The sequence below is a fragment of the Solea solea genome, chromosome 4, assembly GCF_958295425.1.
Source record: "Solea solea chromosome 4, fSolSol10.1, whole genome shotgun sequence".
Taxonomy (NCBI): Eukaryota; Metazoa; Chordata; class Actinopteri; order Pleuronectiformes; family Soleidae; genus Solea; species Solea solea.
The window spans coordinates 127,263-148,875 of NC_081137.1; the positions used below are offsets into that span (position 1 = coordinate 127,263).

The following is a 21,613-nucleotide window of genomic DNA, read 5'->3' on the forward strand; positions in this document are numbered from 1 at the left end:
CACTAATGTCACTGGGATGTCACTAATGTCACTGTGATGTCACTGATGTCACTGTGATATCACTAATGTCACTGTGATGTCACTGATGTCACTGTGATGTCACTAATGTCACTGTGATGTCACTAATGTCACTGTGATGTCACTAATGTCACTGTGATGTCACTGATGTCACTAATGTCACTGTGATGTCACTGTGATGTCACTAATGTCACTGTGATGTCACTAATGTCACTGTAATGTCACTGATGTCACTGTGATGTCACTGTGATGTCACTAATGTCACTGTGATGTCACTGTGATGTCACTGAGATGTCACTAATGTCACTGTGATGTCACTGTGATGTCACTGTGAAGAACAAAAAACCCATCTGCACTCTTATATTTAACATTCTCTGCCACTAGATGTCACTGTAACGCCTTAGATTAAAACAATTCATAATCACTGACTCAACAAAAAAGCACAATACGTTAAAGGTACAAAACGAACACAAACAAACAAACAAACAAAACTAAGAGTAAGTGCAGCACCGATTTCTCACGCAGGTGAACAGTGGTGAGCGCCTGTGATTGGCCGTCAGCTCAACCAATCACTTCTCAGGAAAATAACAACATGCCCAAAAATATTTCAACATCAACAAAATGGCTGCCACCTTCTCCTGCTCCTCCGATGCTGTCCTGATTTGTTGACAGTGCTGCCACCTGCTGATGTGGAGAGTTATTGCATATCAAACATGCTCATATGGCTTTGAATTAAAACTCAACATTTAGCACATTTTGTATAAAATATCAACAAAGACGAATGAATGTGTGGACGTGAGCACCCCTGCAGGTGTTTGTGTGTCACTGCACATTATTATTCCACTAAACCTTAGAAAACAGAAAATCTTTATTAACGTTAAAACATCGCAATCATCGTGGGAGGAGCTGGAAAACATGATGAGGAACAACTTCTGATAAGCTTGTGAGAGAATACATTTTTAACATTTAGAAAGTTTCTGTTTTTTTAACCAGTTAAACAAATATGTACGTCAATAAACAAGGTTTTTGGTCATGTGACGAATCAGTGGCAGTCAGGTTCTGACAGCAGGTGGCGCTCTGATGGAGCTGAAGGTCTTTGCATTCGTTGGTGAAGACGATGAGAGAGAGCTCATGTGTGAGTGATGTGCTTCTTCTTCTTCTGGTGGCGGTGTCCGCGGTGGTGGCGGTGGTTATAAGGCACAGTCCGCTCTTTTATCAGAGCGTCTTCACTTTAGTTTGAGTTTTGTGAAGGTAAAGACCGAAGCAAACATTTATGATGTTAGGCCTGATTTTCTCCACCAGGGCGGCGACAGGAGGGTTCAGCTTTAACAGAAAAATATTATTGTAAAAGAAGTTGTTGGAAAAAGAGCAGAGGCTGGTGAGTCATGTTCACGTCGTTAATGTTCACATCGATCATGTCGTTCACGCCGCTCACGTTGCTCATGTTCACGTCACTGTTGCTCACGCTCACTTTCATCATCATTTCGTCATTCACATTGCTGTCACTCACGTTCACGTCGCTCATGTTGTTCATGTTCACGTCGTTCACGTCGCTCATGTTGTTCATGTTCACGTCGCTCATGTTCACATTGCTCATGTCGCTCATGCGGCTCACATTGTTCATGTTCACATCACTCACGTCGTTCATGTTCACATCACTCACGTCGTTCACGCCGCTCATGCCGCTCACGTCGCTCATGTCGCTCATGTCGCTCACGTCGTTCGTGTCGCTCACGTCGTTCAGGTCGTTCGCATCGCTCACGTCGCTCACGTTCACGTCACTGTTGCTCACGCTCACTTTCATGCTCACGTCGCTCGTGTTGTTCATGTTCACGACGTTCATGTTGTTCATGTTCGTTGTTCCCAAAGCACTGTGGGATATCAGAAGGCGGGAAATAAATTTGCGTTAAGTAACAAGAGGGCGGGGCAAAGAAAGAACCAGGATGTTGGATGACCTGCAAACATCTGAACGTGTTCTTGCGTCACAGATGCATGAATTACCATGACTGTAGTTAGCTCAGCACACTTAGCTTAGCACTACTTCCGGGATTGCTAGCTAAGCATTAGTTACAAAAGAATAAAGTTAGCTTAGCATTCATTCCAAAAGTGTAGTTCGCTTAGCCTAGTTAGCTTAGTAGCAGCTCAGAGCAAGTGTTTAGCTTAGCTTTTTTTAACGTCTCTTTACAATCAACATCATCAGTTCATCGCAGAGAGAAAAAACTGTGATAAACACACACTTCTGACGAAATGGGACGTGAACATGACATCATCCCCGTTAGCATCAACGCTATTATTATCATTATTATTAATAATAATAATGATAATAATAATGATAATAGTAATAATAATAAGAGTGTGTGGGCGGGGCTTGATCAGTCGATCACCCCAGTGGTGTGTGTGTGTGCATGTCAGTCTGTGTGTGTGTGTGTGTGTGTCAATGTCCCATGATGCTTTTCTCAAAGTCTCTTTTTTCCTCAGTAGAAAATTATAGTGAATAAAATATTTTTAGCTTTGAAATTTAAATATTAGCACAAAGTGTGCATGTGTGTGTGTGTCAGGTGATCATCTCCTCGCCGTTTCTTCTTCGTCTCTGTTTTTTGTTATTGATCTTTTTTCAGTTTCAGTTCTCGAGGTTCCGACGTTGTTGCTGATCGTCTCTGTTTTCATGGATTTATTGATCGGTCCAGGTCCAGGTCCAGGTCCAGGTCCAGGTCCAGTTCTAGAGGCAGACGCTGTTGCTGATCTGGCAGGTGGATCCGGTTCCGGCCTGCGACAGGAAGAGTCTCCCGTTTGGACAAACACACACTTCATAGACAGTTTGTCTGGTTCCAGAGGACAAGGAGCTGGTGGACGCTTTTCCCTCCGGCAAACGCATGAGACGAATCCTGCGAGCGTCCAGAGAAATCTGAGAGACAGAGACAGTTTCATCCTGAGTTTACTCTCAAAGTGTGTGTGTGTGTGTGTGTGTGTGTGTGTGTGTGTGTGTGTGCAGAACACACCTCTCCGTCTTTAGACTCCAGTCTCAGCTCGTTCCTGCAGATCGCCTGAATGTCTCCAGCCTCGGCCAGAATCTGAACGCCTTTAGGAGCGTCCATGAGCAGAGAGCGAGTCGGAGACTCCAGCCTGGACACAGACAGGAAGTGAAATCCAACATGAAGTGATACCAGAGACAAACAGGAAGTGACACCAGAGACAAACAGCAAATGACACCAGACAAAAAGGAAGTGACACCACAGACAAACAAGAAGTGACACTACAGAGAAACGGGAAGTGACACCACAGACAAAGAGGATTCTTCTCTTCAGATATTGATTGGATATATATACAATATGTACAATATCTGTATAAACACACATATTATAGTAGTAAATACAGAGAGTAGCTGCTCTGCTGTCCCTCAGTTGCTGGCAGTTTGACACATATTGCGCTGCTAGCATGGTGTGTTTACTTTTCTCTCCCAGGACAAACTGTAATGCTGCTTTGTCTGGGATGCTTTCAAATTCCATGTATTGTTGGCAGATTTTGTGCATGTGTGTGCATTAATAAAATCTATTTGTTGCTAAATTCATGTTGTAAACAAATAATCAGAGTGAATTAAAGGTGAGGTTTCCATGGTTACTGTGCTGAGTCATCCTCACACTTTGAAGCTTTAAAAATTAAAACACAGATTTCATCAGATTTATTTCAGTTTTTTTTAGTCCAGTTTAAACTAAAGAAAATGAGTTGATTTATTCTTTAAAGTTGATTCATTTAGAGAAACATGTCATCAAAGACTTTACGTCAATATTTCATTACGTCAAATGAAATATGTTCACCCTGTCACACCTGTTCTGTCATGTATTAACTGCATGTGTGTATTCATGTGCAGTGATGAGCACATTGACTCACCGCAGCTCTTTAAAAGGTTCGGCTCTGACGTGCGGCGTCTCCAGTGATTTACTGAAAACAGCTCCTTCAGCTCCTGAAACGACAGAGAATCAGAAAAAACCACACTGTGGTCAGATGGTGACCACCATGATGGTCATGACCATCATGACCATCATGACCACCATGACCATCATGACCATCATGACCACCATGACCATCTTGACCACCATGACCATCATGACCACCATGACCATCTTGACCACCATAATGATCATGACCACCATGACCATCATGACCACCATGACCACCATGACCATCATGACCATTATGACCAGCATGACCATCATGACCATCATGACCACCATGACCACCATGACCATCTTGACCACCATGACCACCATGACCATCATGACCATCATGACCACCATGACCATCTTGACCACCATAATGATCATGACCACCATGACCATCATGACCACCATGACCACCATGACCATCATGACCATTATGACCAGCATGACCACCATGACCACCATGACCACCATGACCATCATGACCACCATGACCACCATGACCATCATGACATCATAACCACCATGACCATCTTGACCACCATAATGATCATGACCACCATGACCATCATGATGATCATGATCACCATGACCACCATGACCAGCATGTGATTTTCCTTCACAGTGCACTGAGTCTTCATCCCAGAGAAGATTCAGAGACCCCCCTGAAACAGATCTACGTCAGTTTAAGTCTAAGATGTCTACGTCACATGATCACGTCTTTATCTCACTGTTAGACAGACTTTTGTAAACCACTCACTCTCACACACACCAAACCTCATAGAGAAAATCAGTGATTTTAGCTGTGGGGACACAGGAGCTGCTGCTTCTCTGCTGCCTCGTGTGGTCACTTTGTGTCACTGACTTAAGTCTAAATTAAATATTTTAAATGCCAAATTCACTAAAATAAGACATTAGAACTAAGTGATGGAGGCAGTGTTGGATCAACAACTCCTGTGTGCTGTGATGTTAAAATCAGTGATTTTCTCAATGAGGTTTGGTGTGGATTATTAGAGTCAGACTGTGGTGAGGGGGCGGAGCCCACAAGATGTTCACCTGTGTTTTTTGCTGCTGTTCTAACATGAACTCACTCAGTCATTACACAGAGTTTTTGACTGGAGGAGAACTTCCAGAGTGATCATCGCAGACGTGTGGACAGTTTCAGGAACATGTCTGCAGTCTCAGGGGCAAATAAAAAGAAATGACTTTGACCTTTGACCCACAGTCAGTGAATGTTTCCCTCTGCAGTCGTTCCTGCACATTTAACGTTCACAGTGTTACAGAGTAATGAGTCTGAATCACGTCCGTCCGTCTGCCACGTCCAAGTGTCTTTGAGCCTCGTCTTGTCCTCAGCTCAGTCGTTCAACATCTGCTGCTTCACTCTGACAGGAAATTACTTTTCCCTCACTTTGTTTCAGTCTGTGTGTCAGCAGGGGGCGCTCACACATGCGCAGTCTGTGTGTCAGCAGGGGGCGCTCACACATGCGCAGTCTGTGTGTCAGCAGGGGGCGCTCACACATGCGCAGTCTGTGTGTCAGCAGGGGGCGCTCACACGTGCGCAGTCTGTGTGTCAGCAGGGGGCGCTCACACATGCGCAGTCTGTGTGTCAGCAGGGGGCACTCACACGTGCGCAGTCTGTGTGTCAGCAGGGGGCGCTCACACATGCGCAGTCTGTGTGTCAGCAGGGGGCACTCACACATGCGCAGTCTGTGTGTCAGCAGGGGGCACTCACACATGCGCAGTCTGTGTGTCAGCAGGGGGCGCTCACACGTGCGCAGTCTGTGTGTCAGCAGGGGGCGCTCACACATGCGCAGTCTGTGTGTCAGCAGGGGGCGCTCACACATGCGCAGTCTGTGTGTCAGCAGGGGGCGCTCACACATGCGCAGTCTGTGTGTCAGCAGGGGGCGCTCACACATGCACAGTCTGCTCTGACTGTGCCTCTTAAAAGGAACTTTCACTGGGTCACTGAACCAGAACCAGACCCAGAATGATGACGTGTTAATTTAAACCCTCAGGTTCATGTGTTCACTCACCCACCACTCGCAGCTTCTCGGCACCGACGACCACTTCCTGCTCGTCAGCAGAGAACAGCAGCTTCCCCGAGGACGATTTGACCTCAAACATCTTCCCCTGAGCTTTAAATCCACTGGATCCTGGACGAGGACAGACGAGGACAGAGGAGGACAGACGAGGACATATGAGGAGAGACAAGGACAAAGGAGGAGAGATGAGGAGAGAAAGGAAAGAGGAAACTTTAAAGACCAGCGACACAGCAGGGCTGTCCACTCAATCTCCCACACCAAACTTCATAGAGAAAATCAGTGATTTTAGCTCACAGGGACACAGGAGCTGCTGGTCCTCTGCTGCCTCGCGTGGTCACTTTGTGTCACTGAGGTCAGTCTGAACAAAGGATTTCAAACACTGAAGTGACAAAATAAGGCATTAGAACTTAGTGATGGAGGCAGCAGTGGATCAACCTGTGTGTGTGTGTGATGTTAAAATCACTGATTTTCTCTATGAGGTTTGGTGTGGGAGAGTGAGTGGTTTCCAAACTTCAGTTTAACAGTGAGATAAAGACGTGATCATGTGACACAGATAAAGACGTGATCATGTGACACAGATAAAGACGTGATCATGTGACACAGATAAAGACGTGATCATGTGACACAGATAAAGACGTGATCATGTGACACAGATAAAGACGTGATCATGTGACACAGAGAAGGTTTTTCTCTGTGTTTCAGCCTCACCTGTGACGAGCTGTGTGAGCAGCTGGTTGTTGCTGCCTAAGATGTTGACTGACACGTTTCTGGAAGACTGCAGGAACAGAGGACGACCCTGCGGAGACACGAGGACACTGAGACACAAGGACACTGAGACACAGATGACATTTAAGATGATATCTATGACGTGTGTGTGTGTGTGTGTGTCTCTCACTGGTTTAGACTGGATCTCTTTAGTGTACTGTGTGTGTGTGTGTGTGTGTGTGTCTCACTGGTTTAGACTGGATCTCTTTAGTGTACTGTGTGTGTGTGTGTGTGTGTGTGTGTGTCTCACTGGTTTAGACTGGATCTCTTTAGTGTACTGTGTGTGTGTGTGTGTGTCTCTCACTGGTTTAGACTGGATCTCTTTAGTGTACTGTGTGTGTGTGTGTGTGTGTGTGTGTGTGTGTGTGTCTCTCACTGGTTTAGACTGGATCTCTTTAGTGTACTGTGTGTGTGTGTGTGTGTGTGTGTGTGTGTGTGTCTCACTGGTTTAGACTGGATCTCTTTAGTGTACTGTGTGTGTGTGTGTGTGTGTGTCTCACTGGTTTAGACTGGATCTCTTTAGTGTACTGTGTGTGTGTGTGTGTGTGTGTCTCACTGGTTTAGACTGGATCTCTTTAGCGTACTGTGTGTGTGTGTGTGTGTGTGTGTGTGTGTGTGTGTGTGTGTCTCACTGGTTTAGACTGGATCTCTTTAGCGTACTGTGTGTGTGTGTGTGTGTGTGTGTGTGTGTGTGTCTCACTGGTTTAGACTGGATCTCTTTAGCGTACTGTGTGTGTGTGTGTGTGTGTGTGTGTGTGTCTCACTGGTTTAGACTGGATCTCTTTAGCGTACTGTGTGTGTGTGTGTGTGTGTGTGTGTGTGTGTGTGTGTGTGTCTCACTGGTTTAGACTGGATCTCTTTAGCGTACTGTGTGTGTGTGTGTGTGTGTGTGTGTGTGTCTCACTGGTTTAGACTGGATCTCTTTAGCGTACTGTGTGTGTGTGTGTGTGTGTGTGTGTGTGTGTGTGTCTCACTGGTTTAGACTGGATCTCTTTAGCGTACTGTGTGTGTGTGTGTGTGTGTGTGTGTGTGTGTGTGTGTGTGTGTCTCACTGGTTTAGACTGGATCTCTTTAGCGTACTGTGTGTGTGTGTGTGTGTGTGTGTGTGTGTGTGTGTCTCACTGGTTTAGACTGGATCTCTTTAGCGTACTGTGTGTGTGTGTGTGTGTGTGTGTGTGTGTGTGTGTGTGTGTGTGTGTGTCTCACTGGTTTAGACTGGATCTCTTTAGCGTACTGTGTGTGTGTGTGTGTGTGTGTGTGTGTCTCACTGGTTTAGACTGGATCTCTTTAGCGTACTGTGTGTGTGTGTGTGTGTGTGTGTGTGTGTCTCACTGGTTTAGACTGGATCTCTTTAGCGTACTGTGTGTGTGTGTGTGTGTGTGTGTGTGTGTCTCACTGGTTTAGACTGGATCTCTTTAGCGTACTGTGTGTGTGTGTGTGTGTGTGTGTGTGTGTGTGTGTGTGTGTGTCTCACTGGTTTAGACTGGATCTCTTTAGCGTACTGTGTGTGTGTGTGTGTGTGTGTGTGTGTGTGTGTGTCTCACTGGTTTAGACTGGATCTCTTTAGTGTACTGTGTGTGTGTGTGTGTGTGTGTGTGTGTGTGTGTGTGTGTGTGTCTCACTGGTTTAGACTGGATCTCTTTAGCGTACTGTGTGTGTGTGTGTGTGTGTGTGTGTGTGTGTGTGTCTCACTGGTTTAGACTGGATCTCTTTAGTGTACTGTGTGTGTGTGTGTGTGTGTGTGTGTCTCACTGGTTTAGACTGGATCTCTTTAGCGTACTGTGTGTGTGTGTGTGTGTGTGTGTGTGTGTCTCACTGGTTTAGACTGGATCTCTTTAGCGTACTGTGTGTGTGTGTGTGTGTGTGTGTGTGTCTCACTGGTTTAGACTGGATCTCTTTAGCGTACTGTGTGTGTGTGTGTGTGTGTGTGTGTGTGTGTGTGTGTCTCACTGGTTTAGACTGGATCTCTTTAGCGTACTGTGTGTGTGTGTGTGTGTGTGTGTGTGTGTGTCTCACTGGTTTAGACTGGATCTCTTTAGCGTACTGTGTGTGTGTGTGTGTGTGTGTGTGTGTGTCTCACTGGTTTAGACTGGATCTCTTTAGCGTACTGTGTGTGTGTGTGTGTGTGTGTGTGTGCGTGTGTGTGTGTGTGTCTCACTGGTTTAGACTGGATCTCTTTAGCGTACTGTGTGTGTGTGTGTGTGTGTGTGTGTGTGTGTCTCACTGGTTTAGACTGGATCTCTTTAGTGTACTGTGTGTGTGTGTGTGTGTGTGTGTGTGTGTCTCACTGGTTTAGACTGGATCTCTTTAGCGTACTGTGTGTGTGTGTGTGTGTGTGTGTGTGTGTGTGTGTCTCACTGGTTTAGACTGGATCTCTTTAGCGTACTGTGTGTGTGTGTGTGTGTGTGTGTGTGTGTCTCACTGGTTTAGACTGGATCTCTTTAGCGTACTGTGTGTGTGTGTGTGTGTGTGTGTGTGTGTGTCTCACTGGTTTAGACTGGATCTCTTTAGCGTACTGTGTGTGTGTGTGTGTGTGTGTGTGTGTCTCACTGGTTTAGACTGGATCTCTTTAGTGTACTGTGTGTGTGTGTGTGTGTGTGTGTGTGTGTGTGTGTCTCACTGGTTTAGACTGGATCTCTTTAGCGTACTGTGTGTGTGTGTGTGTGTGTGTGTGTGTCTCACTGGTTTAGACTGGATCTCTTTAGCGTACTGTGTGTGTGTGTGTGTGTGTGTGTGTCTCACTGGTTTAGACTGGATCTCTTTAGCGTACTGTGTGTGTGTGTGTGTGTGTGTGTGTGTGTGTGTGTGTGTCTCACTGGTTTAGACTGGATCTCTTTAGCGTACTGTGTGTGTGTGTGTGTGTGTGTGTGTGTGTGTGTGTCTCTCACTGGTTTAGACTGGATCTCTTTAGCGTACTGTGTGTGTGTGTGTGTGTGTGTGTGTGTGTCTCACTGGTTTAGACTGGATCTCTTTAGCGTACTGTGTGTGTGTGTGTGTGTGTGTGTGTCTCACTGGTTTAGACTGGATCTCTTTAGTGTACTGTGTGTGTGTGTGTGTGTGTGTGTGTGTGTGTGTCTCACTGGTTTAGACTGGATCTCTTTAGCGTACTGTGTGTGTGTGTGTGTGTGTGTGTGTGTCTCACTGGTTTAGACTGGATCTCTTTAGCGTACTGTGTGTGTGTGTGTGTGTGTGTGTGTGTGTCTCACTGGTTTAGACTGGATCTCTTTAGCGTACTGTGTGTGTGTGTGTGTGTGTGTGTGTGTGTGTGTGTGTGTCTCACTGGTTTAGACTGGATCTCTTTAGTGTACTGTGTGTGTGTGTGTGTGTGTGTGTGTGTGTGTGTGTCTCACTGGTTTAGACTGGATCTCTTTAGTGTACTGTGTGTGTGTGTGTGTGTGTGTGTGTGTCTCACTGGTTTAGACTGGATCTCTTTAGCGTACTGTGTGTGTGTGTGTGTGTGTGTGTGTGTGTCTCACTGGTTTAGACTGGATCTCTTTAGTGTACTGTGTGTGTGTGTGTGTGTGTGTGTGTGTCTCACTGGTTTAGACTGGATCTCTTTAGCGTACTGTGTGTGTGTGTGTGTGTGTGTCTCACTGGTTTAGACTGGATCTCTTTAGCGTACTGTGTGTGTGTGTGTGTGTGTGTGTGTGTCTCACTGGTTTAGACTGGATCTCTTTAGCATACAGCGGCTGCAGAAACTCAGAATCTCCCTCCAGTTTCAGGCCTTTCTCTGTGATTCTCAGGGTTCCCATTCCATCCTGATGAACACACACACACACACACACACACACAGGCATGCACCCAAGCACGCGCGCGCACACACACACACACAGATAATTAGTAAGTTACTGTTGATCCTGTTGCCATGGAAACAACCTGCTCAATATAAACATCAGTTCTTCCACACACACAAACATAAGGATCAGTAAAACCTCACTTTGTTAAGACATTTATTTCCCCTTAAGTTTTAAGACATTTATTTCCCCTTAAGCTTAATGAAATCATAGAGAAAGCACTAAGTGTGGAGAGTGGTCTGGTGGGTTCAGAAGCGGTGGTCTGGTGGGTTCAGAAGCGGTGGTCTGGTGGGTTCAGAAGCGGTGGTCTGGTGGGTTCAGAAGCGGTGGTGTGGTGGGTTCAGAAGCGGTGGTCTGGTGGGTTCAGAAGCGGTGGTCTGGCGGGTTCAGAAGCGGTGGTCTGGCGGGTTCAGAAGCGGTGGTGTGGTGGGTTCAGAAGCGGTGGTCTGGTGGGTTCAGAAGCGGTGGTGTGGTGGGTTCAGAAGCGGTGGTGTGGTGGGTTCAGAAGCGGTGGTCTGGTGGGTTCAGAAGCGGTGGTCTGGTGGGTTCAGAAGCGGTGGTGTGGTGGGTTCAGAAGCGGTGGTGTGGTGGGTTCAGAAGCGGTGGTCTGGTGGGTTCAGAAGCGGTGGTGTGGTGGGTTCAGAAGCGGTGGTCTGGTGGGTTCAGAAGCGGTGGTCTGGTGGGTTCAGAAGCGGTGGTGTGGTGGGTTCAGAAGCGGTGGTCTGGTGGGTTCAGAAGCGGTGGTCTGGCGGGTTCAGAAGCGGTGGTCTGGCGGGTTCAGAAGCGGTGGTGTGGTGGGTTCAGAAGCGGTGGTCTGGTGGGTTCAGAAGCGGTGGTCTGGTGGGTTCAGAAGCGGTGGTGTGGTGGGTTCAGAAGCGGTGGTCTGGTGGGTTCAGAAGCGGTGGTCTGGTGGGTTCAGAAGCGGTGGTGTGGTGGGTTCAGAAGCGGTGGTCTGGTGGGTTCAGAAGCGGTGGTCTGGTGGGTTCAGAAGCGGTGGTGTGGTGGGTTCAGAAGCGGTGGTCTGGTGGGTTCAGAAGCGGTGGTCTGGCGGGTTCAGAAGCGGTGGTCTGGCGGGTTCAGAAGCGGTGGTGTGGTGGGTTCAGAAGCGGTGGTGTGGTGGGTTCAGAAGCGGTGGTCTGGTGGGTTCAGAAGCGGTGGTGTGGTGGGTTCAGAAGCGGTGGTCTGGTGGGTTCAGAAGCGGTGGTCTGGTGGGTTCAGAAGCGGTGGTGTGGTGGGTTCAGAAGCGGTGGTCTGGTGGGTTCAGAAGCGGTGGTCTGGCGGGTTCAGAAGCGGTGGTCTGGCGGGTTCAGAAGCGGTGGTGTGGTGGGTTCAGAAGCGGTGGTGTGGTGGGTTCAGAAGCGGTGGTCTGGTGGTCCCTGCAGTGACGAGCTTTCCTGTTTCTAAATGATCAATCACAAACTGTGGAGGTCACATGGCAATGATTTTGATGCTGTTTCCGTGAGCTAACGCTGGTTTTGTCCACACAGACAGACAGACAGACAGACAGACAGATAGACAGACAGACAGACAGACAGACAGACAGAGGCGGGGACACCGGGTGAGCCTTCGCCGATAATCCCGATATGCCGCAAACACCGCACCTATCTCTGCGAGCAGCACAGGAGCTGACAGCAGCTCAGTGCTAAAGGAAAAGCAACTGAACTAATGTGTGTTATGCTCCACACAGTGAAGATCAGGCTGATCACGATGACAGTGGACAGAAGCTGCTGCTGCTGAAGCTGCTGCTGAAGCTGCTGCTGCTGAAGCTGCTGCTGAAGCTGCTGCTGCTGCGGCTGCTGCGGCTGCTGCTGCTGCTGCTGTTGCTGAAGCTGCTGCTGCTGCTGCTGCTGAAGCTGCTGCTGCTGAAGCTGCTGTTGCTGAAGCTGCTGCTGCTGAAGCTGCTGCTGAAGCTGCTGCTGCTGCGGCTGCTGCGGCTGCTGCTGCTGCTGCTGTTGCTGAAGCTGCTGCTGCTGCTGCTGCTGAAGCTGCTGCTGCTGAAGCTGCTGTTGCTGAAGCTGCTGCTGCTGCTGCTGCTGAAGCTGCTGCTGCTGAAGCTGCTGCTGCTGAAGCTGCTGCTGCATCATCTCATCTTTCATTTCATTTTTCTCGCTTCTTACTTTCTCTGTCTGCGCTCTCATCTGCTGCTGATGGATGTTCTGATAACACACACACACACACACAGAGGCTCCTCATTCGTGGAGGAGGAGCCTGAAGCTTCTCACTTCTCATTCATTGATTTTAGTAATGTTTATTTGTAGGCTGTGTGACCTTTAACCCCTGTCATTATTAATGATAGAGAGAGACTTACGATGGTGAAGTTCATGACCTTCAGGATCCAGATGGTCAGTGCCAGGTTGATGAGGATGAGGATCATCAGTAACAGGACGAAGAAGTACAGACAGCGTTTCCTCCAGCCGTAGATTCCAACTTTATACACCTGAGCTTTGTCTGGACTCTGCACATGGTTTCTGTGAGAGCACTGTTCCTGGGTCATCTGTGAGGGGACAGACAGACAGACAGACAGACAGACAGACAGATATACACACAGACAGACACAGAGACATACACACAGACAGACATACACACAGACAGACAGAGACAGACAGACAGACAGACATACAGACACAGACAGACATACACAGACAGACATACACACAGACAGACAGAGACAGACAGACAGACAGACATACACACAGACAGACATACAGACATACACACATACACAGACAGACATACACACACATACACACAGACAGACATACACACATACACAGACAGACAGACACAAAGACACACAGACAGACATACACACACATACACACAGACAGACATACACACATACACAGACAGACAGACACACACATACACAGACAGACAGACAGACAGACACAAAGACACACAGACAGACAGACACACATACACAGACAGACACACACACAGACAGACATACACATACACAGACAGACAGACAGACAGACATACACACAGACACACACACAGACACACAGACAGAGAATGTTAGTCTTAAACAGAGAAACAGGAAGTGGTCATGACGTCACTGTTTGTCTAAAATGACATCATATTATCTGTGGGAGAGAAGAACAGTATGAACTAATCCTCCCGAGGCATGATGGGATATGAGGCTTCGGACACTGATTGATGACTGAGTGAATGAATGAGTGAGTGAGGTAAGTAGAACATGATTATGTGTCGTCTGCTTCATTGATCTGCTGATGAAAACACTAAAGGTGATTGTGACTGTCAACTGTGACTAACACACACACACACACACACACACACACAGAGTAAACCAGAGCAGCCACAACCAGAGCCAGAACCAGAGCCAGAGCCAGAGCCAGATCAACAACCACAGCCAGAAACATAACCAGAGCCACAACCAAAGCTACAACCAGAGCCAGAGCCACAACCAGAGCAAGAGCCACAACCACAGCCAGAGCCAGAGCCAGAGCCAGAGCCAGAGCCACAACCACAGCCAGAGCCACAACCACAGCCAGAGCCAGAGCCACAACCAGAGCCACAACCAAAGCTACAACCAGAGCCAGAGCCACAACCAGAGCCAGAGCCACAACCACAGCCAGAGCCACAACCACAGCCAGAGCCAGAGCCACAACCAGAGCCAGAGCCACAACCAGAGGCAGAACCACAGCCACAACCAGAGCCTCAACCAGAACCAGAGCCACAACTAGAGCCACAACCGGAGTCACAACCAGAGCCAAAACCAGAGCCAGAGCCACAACCACAACCACAGCCAGAGCCACAACCACAGCCAGAGCCACAACCACAGCCAGAGCCACAACCACAGCCAGAGCCAGAGCCACAACCAGAGCCACAACCACAACCAGAGCCAGGGCCACAACCAGAGGCAGAACCACAGCCACAACCAGAGCCTCAACCAGAACCAGAGCCACAACTAGAGCCACAACCGGCGTCACAACCAGAGCCAAAACCAGAGCCAGAGCCACAACCACAACCAGAGCCACAAACAGAGCCAGAGCCACAACCACAACCAGAGCCACAACCACAGCCAGAGCCACAACCACAACCAGAGCCACAACCACAGCCAGAGCCACAACCACAACCAGAGCCACAACCACAGCCAGAGCCAGAGCCACAACCAGAGCAACAACCACAACAAGAGCCACAACCAGAGGCAGAACCACAGCCACAACCAGAGCCTCAACCAGAACCAGAGCCACAACTGACCACAACCGGAGTCACAACCAGAGCCAGAGCCAGAGCCAGAGCCAGAGCCAGATCAACAACCAGAGCCACAACCAAAGCTACAACCAGAGCCAGAGCCACAACCAGAGCAAGAGCCACAACCACAGCCAGAGCCACAACCACAGCCAGAGCCAGAGCCACAACCAGAGCCACAACCAAAGCTACAACCAGAGCCAGAGCCACAACCACAGCCAGAGCCACAACCACAGCCAGAGCCACAACCACAGCCAGAGCCAGAGCCACAACCAGAGCCAGAGCCACAACCAGAGGCAGAACCACAGCCACAACCAGAGCCTCAACCAGAACCAGAGCCACAACTAGAGCCACAACCGGAGTCACAACCAGAGCCAAAACCAGAGCCAGAGCCACAACCACAACCAGAGCCACAACCACAGCCAGAGCCACAACCACAACCACAGCCACAGCCAGAGCCAGAGCCACAACCAGAGCCACAACCACAACCAGAGCCAGAGCCACAACCAGAGGCAGAACCACAGCCACAACCAGAGCCAGAGCCACAACCACAACCAGAGCCACAACCACAGCCAGAGCCACAACCACAACCACAACCACAGCCAGAGCCAGAGCCACAACCAGAGCCACAACCACAACCACAGCCAGAGCCACAACTAGAGCCACAACCGGAGTCACAACCAGAGCCAAAACCAGAGCCAGAGCCACAACCACAACCAGAGCCACAACCACAGCCAGAGCCACAACCACAACCAGAGCCACAACCACAGCCACAACCACAACCAGAGCCAGAGCCACAACCAGAGGCAGAACCACAGCCACAACCAGAGCCTCAACCAGAACCAGAGCCACAACTAGAGCCACAACCGGTGCCACAACCAGAGCTGCTCTGAGCTAACAGCTAACTGCTCTTTGCTAACAGCTAACTGCCCTGTGCTAACTGCTCTGTGCTAACAGCTAACTGCTCTGTGCTAACAGCTAACTGCTCTGTGCTAACAGCTAACTGCTGAGAGGGAGGGAGAGAGAACAAGGGAACTGACCTGTCACTGTGTTAGGTCTACATCTCTGTGACACACACACACACACACACACACACGAGTGAACGAGTCTCAGTCTCTCAGTCTTGTCATGTGTTTATTTTTAAGTGTCAGATGAAACCAGGTCAAAGGTCAGCAGCGAGGGTTTCGCCTCACTCTGAAACTCAGGAAACACAAATGTCCTCGACAGGAAACTCGGTCTCAAATCACTAGAATTAAGAATCAACACAGTGAGGACACATATGAGGACACATATGAGGACACATGAGGACAAATATGAGGACACAGACAGACAGCAGGACACACACACAGCAGCTGTCGCTCGTCACTTAAATTAGAAATGGTGTCAGAGTTGCAGATAAAGTGTCTTCATGTGCTGCTCACTGTCTGACTGAACAACACAAAATAACACAAAAACAACACAAAAACACTTTCACTCGGGTTCACCTCAGTGACACAAAGTGACCACACGAAGCAGTAAGTGGTTTACAGACGTCTGTTTCACATAAACTGTACAAAATAACAACAATAGTTCTTTAAATCTGAACTACACAACCGCAGCCCTGACTCCTCCCCCTCAGCAGCCCTGACTCCTCCCCCTCAGCAGCAGTAGCAGCTTCTTGTTATTTATTTATAGCCGCTCGTTTCCCACAGGGAGAAAAGTAATTGAAACCAAATGTGTTGCTGGGTCTGATTTCTGAGGAGTGAGGCGGTCATTCCACCGCACCACCGCGGCCCCGCCCCCTCCTCTGTGTGTGTGTGTGTGTGTGTGTGTGTGTGTGTGTGGCTTCATGACTGTTTCATTAGTGGAAGCAAAATGGAATAAAAAGAGAAAAAACTTTCCAACTTCACAACAAATCAATTCATTTAGCTGCTTCAGTCTGTGAGCCGTGTGTTTAGAAACCCTCACAGGACAAAATTAATGTGTTCACAGCGTCACAGATTCCTCCTGAAAGGTGCAGAGAAATCATTCACTCTGAGAGAAAACATGGCTGCCAGCGACGACACAAGGAACTAAAGACTCGCGTCTACGATGTCTAAGTCACATGATCACGTCTTTATCTCACTGTGAGACAGGAAACTGAAGTTTGTAACACACACAAGTTCTAATGTTTTATTTTGTCACTTCAGTGTTTAAAATCCTTTGTTCAGACTGACCTCAGTGACACAAAGTGACCACACGAGGCAGCAGAGGAGCAGCAGCTAAAATCACTGATTTTCTCTCTGAGGTTTGGTATGTGAGTGTGTGTGTGTGTGAGTGTGTGAGTGAGAGTGTGAGTGTGTGTGTGTGTGAGTGTGTGAGTGTGTGAGAGTGTGTGTGTGTGAGTGCGTGTATGTGTGTGTGTGTGTGTGTGTGAGAGTGGTTTCCTGTCTCACAGAGAGACAAAGTGAGAAAATAAAGTGGAAACAGAGTTTTCTTTATGTTCCACCTCCTGGAGGAATGAGGCTCAGCCTTGTCCCCGCCCACCACAGTCACTCACTCCGTCCACACCAGGCGCTGAAATCAAACTCACCATGTTTGCGTTTTTCTTCTTTGTTGACAGAGTCTTTAGTTTCCTGCTCAGCAGAGTGAGGCCTTCACTGACCAGCCCTGTCTCTGTCTGTCTGTCTCACAGTGTCTCAGTGTCTCACGGCCTGTTTCCTCCTCTGCTCTGTCCTCCTGACACATGTGGGCTTCTGCTCCCAACTTTTAAAGGGGCGGGGCTTTTCCCCCACACTGTTGTGTTGTCATGACAACCCCTCCCTCTTCAGCTGTGTGTGTGTGTGTTGTTTTTAGTTTTAGCCCCGCCCTTGTGCATGTCTGGATTTATATTTAGTCTGTTTTTATTGGACATGTGAGCAAAGACAAGGATCAAGTGTCAGGAAGACACAACAACAGGGGGCGCTGTGACACACTCATCAACATTAAACATCATTTGCATATTTTAACCCTTTGATACTTTTTCATGTTTTCGGTTAATAAAGTTTTTTGAATAATTTAATGTTTGAATGTTGGATGACTGAGTGGTTGATGGATGAGTGGTTGGATGAGTGAGTGTTTGGATGGTTGGATGAGTGAGTGGTTGGATGGTTGGATGAGTGAGTGGTTGGATGGATGAGTGGTTGGATGACTGAGTAGTTGGGATGGTTGGATGACTGAGTGGTTAGATGTTGGATGAGTGAGTGAGTGGTTGGATGGATGAGTGAGTGGTTGGATGGATGAGTGAGTGGTTGGGTGATTGGATGGATGACTGAGTGGTTGGATGAATGAGTGAGTGGTTGGATGAGTGAGTGGTTTGATGGTTGGATGGTTGGATGGTTGGATGGATGAATGAGTGAGTGGTTGGATGGATGGATGAGTGATTGGTTGGATGGATGAGTGGCTTGATGGATGAGTGAGTGGTTGGATGGATGAGTGGATGGTTGGATGACTGGGTGATTGGATGGATGGATGAGTGGTTGGATGACTTAATGGTTGGATGACTGAGTGGTTGGATGACATAATGATTGGATGTGTGAGTGGTTGGATGACTGAGTGGTTGGATGACATAATGATTGGATGACTGAGTGGTTGGATGAATGAGTGAGTGGTAGGATGACTGAGTGGTTGGATGGTTGGATGACTGAGTGGTTGGATGGTTGGATGACTGAGTGGTTGGATGAACATAAAACATTTTGACCTCAGCACACCAGAGCTCCTCCCCCCAGCCCCGTTGCTCCGCCCCCCTCACCATCAGTACAGTGACATTTTTTCTTATGTGGGAGAAAAAAAAGAACAAAGAGAGTGTGTGTGTGTGTGTGTGTGTGTGAGTGTGATCTGCTGGAGTGTCAGGCAGGACAGAGACAGACAGAGACAGACACAGGGACAGACAGAGAGACAGAGATACAGAGACAGAGACACAGGGACTTTAAATACCTGCGCTCTGATTTGTTTTGTGTATGACAACAAAGAGCAGAATTATTCAGCGTGTGCAGTCACATGACATCGTTGTGGACGCGTCATGTTTGAAACAGATCGATCTGAACTTAACGACATCGCTGCTCGCATGGAAAACCACGGCAGAGCAAATCCATGGAATGGTTTTTAGTGACATCGTCAGAGTGGAGAAAAAATCCCTCGTCTCACTGTGATCATCAGGAGGAAGGGACACGTCAACCAGAGGCTGCACTCCAATCAATATACACACACACACACACACACACACACACACACGGCTGTGGCTCAGAACATAACTTTGGCTTAAAATTGATTTTTAAATTGCATGTTTCAAACATGACGCGTCCACAACGATGTCATGTGACTGCACACGCTGAATAATTCAAACAAATCAGAGTGCAGGTATTTAGAGTCCCTGTGTCTCTGTCCCTGTGTCTCTGTCCCTGTGTCTCTGTGAGATTCTAACACAAACTCTGCATCAGTTTAAATTTCACTGATCTCTACGTCACATGATCACGTCTTTATCTCACTGTGAGACAGGAAACTGAAGTTTGTAAAGCACTCACACACTCACACTAAACCTTATAGAGAAAACCAGTGATTTTAGCTGCAGGGACACAGGAGCTGCTGCTCCTCTGCTGCCTCGTGTGGTCACTTTGTGTCACTGAGGTCAGTCTGAACAAAGGATTTTAAACACTCAAGTGACAAAATAAAACATTAGAAGTTAGTGATGAAGGCAGCAGTGTGTGTGTGGGAGAGTGTTTGTGTGTGTGTGTGTGTGTGTGGGAGAGTGTTTGTGTGTGTGTGTGTGTGTGTGTGTGTGTGTGTGTGGGAGAGTGTTTGTGAGTGTGTGTGTGTGTGTGTGTGTGGGAGAGTGTTTGTGTGTGTGTGTGTGTGTGTGTGTGTGTGGGAGAGTGTTTGTGTGTGTGTGTGTGTGTGTGTGTGTGTGTGTGTGTGGGAGAGTGAGTGCTTTACAAACTCACAGTGAGATAAAGACGTGATCATGTGACACAGACATTAAAGGATATCTGTCTCTTCTCCAACACAACAATGCTGTTCCAGCAAGAACGACGACGACAACAGCAACACAACAACGATGACTCCGCCCACTTCGAGGAGGAAAACAGCGTGATGATACTGAGCTGAGTAGAAGTGTACAGTGAAAAAGAGGACGTGGTGGACGTGGTGGACGTCACTGTTTTCAGAGACGACAAACAAACGTTTGAGTTTGAGTTTCTATTTTCTTTTGTCGACTTTGGAAGTTGCTTTTTCTCTTGTTGTTTTTACCCACAATCCCCCTGTGTTCTGGCTGAACACCTCATCTCTCTCTCTGTCGGTCTGAAATCATCATTGGACTCCATGGACAACCACAAGTTTGTGTGTGTCCACTGTGTGTGTCCACTGTGTGTGTGTGTGTGTTCCTGTAAATCCTGAGGCTTCAGTGTGTGAGGACAGGTATAAAGGACCTTCCGGGGTTGTTGAGCTCTCACTGCTCTGAGGACTTATTACCTGCTCTATCACACCTGTGTGTGTGTGTGCGTGTGAACACACCGCCTACAGTGCAAGGAAACAGGATTCACATAAAAAGCAATTTCATCCACGCCTCACCTCATCAGTGATTCCACACACACACACACACACACACACACACAGTGGACATGAGAGTGAATCCAGGTTTCATTTGACCTTTAGCTGGTCATGGACATATATGTCTCACTGTGTGTGTGTGTGTGTGTGCGCGTCTGTGAACAGACTTAATATTGCAGAAAAGGCAACAATGTCAGTGACAGAGGTGAAAGGTCAGTAAAGGTCAGTAAAGGTCACCAGCTGGACCAGAATCCTCAACCACGACCAGACCACGAACATCCCAGCTAAGCATGAGGACCAAGACGGTGGCTGACTGACAGCAGATGAGTGAGTGAGTGAGTGAGTGAGTGAGCAGCTGCCGCTCACACACGTGCCAAACTCACGTCGCCTTGTGTCGCCGCTGGTGACAGAGTGAGGCCTGTGAGCTCCGCACTCACGACTCAGCATTCCTGTGGCCACGCCCACATCTGTCTGTGGAGGGGAAAACAGCGTGTGAGTGAAAACAGGGAGGACGGGGCCGCTGACACGAGGCCCCCTGCTGTTCCACACATGACAGCGTCACAGGCTTCCACGACAAGTCATTAAAGAGCTGCTTCTGAGCCACAGGGCAGACAGACACACACACACACACACACACTTTATATGCAGTGTTTAGAGACTTTCACACAAAAAATCATCTCACTGCGACAAAAACACAATGTGGATGAAAAGTTTGTACGATGAAAAACACTTGAACTGGTTTTCATGTGAACTGTTACTCAACACAAACACAACGATCAACACTTCTGTTTGTTTATGCACAAGCGTGTGTGTGTCTGTGTGTGTCAGCAGAGCACAGTGTTTAACAAATGAGTGCCGGCTGGTGGACACCGAGGCCAGCGACCTCTGCTCAAGAGTGGACCAACAATAAATCAGAGAAATCAATAAGAGCGAGCCTGAGGTAATCAGTATCAATGATTCTGAAGCTGAACCAGGTCCTCAGGGACAAGAATGATAAAAGTCCTCTGAGCTCTGAAAAACATCCCCGGGATGAAGAATGGAGAAGAAGAAGAAAGAGAAGAGGAAAAAAAGAAAAACTTATATTGATGCTGCTGTTGTTTTTTACCCAGAATCCCCTGCAGCAGTGTCCACTTCTTTGTTGTGTGATTTGTGTCATTTATTGTGTTTCCTCATCGCCTGGACTTCATCACTCACTCTTCTGTGTGAACAGTCACTCACTCACTCACTCACTTCTAAACAACAACAACAACAACGTCACATGTACAACAGCGTCACATGAACAGCGTCAGATAAACAACAG

At 48.0% G+C, this 21,613-nt stretch overlaps 1 protein-coding gene across 3 annotated transcripts in view; it reads right to left on the reverse strand.

Moving 5' to 3' along the window:
* Positions 1-868: 868 nt before the first annotated feature.
* The window catches only part of sgcd (sarcoglycan, delta (dystrophin-associated glycoprotein)), a 28,983-nt gene continuing 8,238 nt past the window's right edge, over positions 869-21,613 (reverse strand). The window contains exons 2-9 of one of the 3 annotated variants that reach the window (XM_058627196.1): positions 20,697-20,784; positions 12,866-13,051; positions 10,420-10,521; positions 6,707-6,794; positions 5,990-6,109; positions 3,907-3,979; positions 3,018-3,141; positions 869-2,923 (exon numbers count right to left, since the gene is read on the reverse strand). In XM_058627196.1, the coding sequence (XP_058483179.1) occupies positions 2,738-2,923; positions 3,018-3,141; positions 3,907-3,979; positions 5,990-6,109; positions 6,707-6,794; positions 10,420-10,521; positions 12,866-13,051 (879 nt within the window). In that variant the 5' untranslated portion in view covers positions 20,697-20,784 and the 3' untranslated portion in view covers positions 869-2,737. Of the gene's footprint in view, positions 2,924-3,017; positions 3,142-3,906; positions 3,980-5,989; positions 6,110-6,706; positions 6,795-10,419; positions 10,522-12,865; positions 13,052-17,323; positions 17,585-20,696; positions 20,785-21,613 lie in introns of those variants that run through there. The other 2 variants (XM_058627194.1, XM_058627195.1) reach the window with 2 other exon arrangements.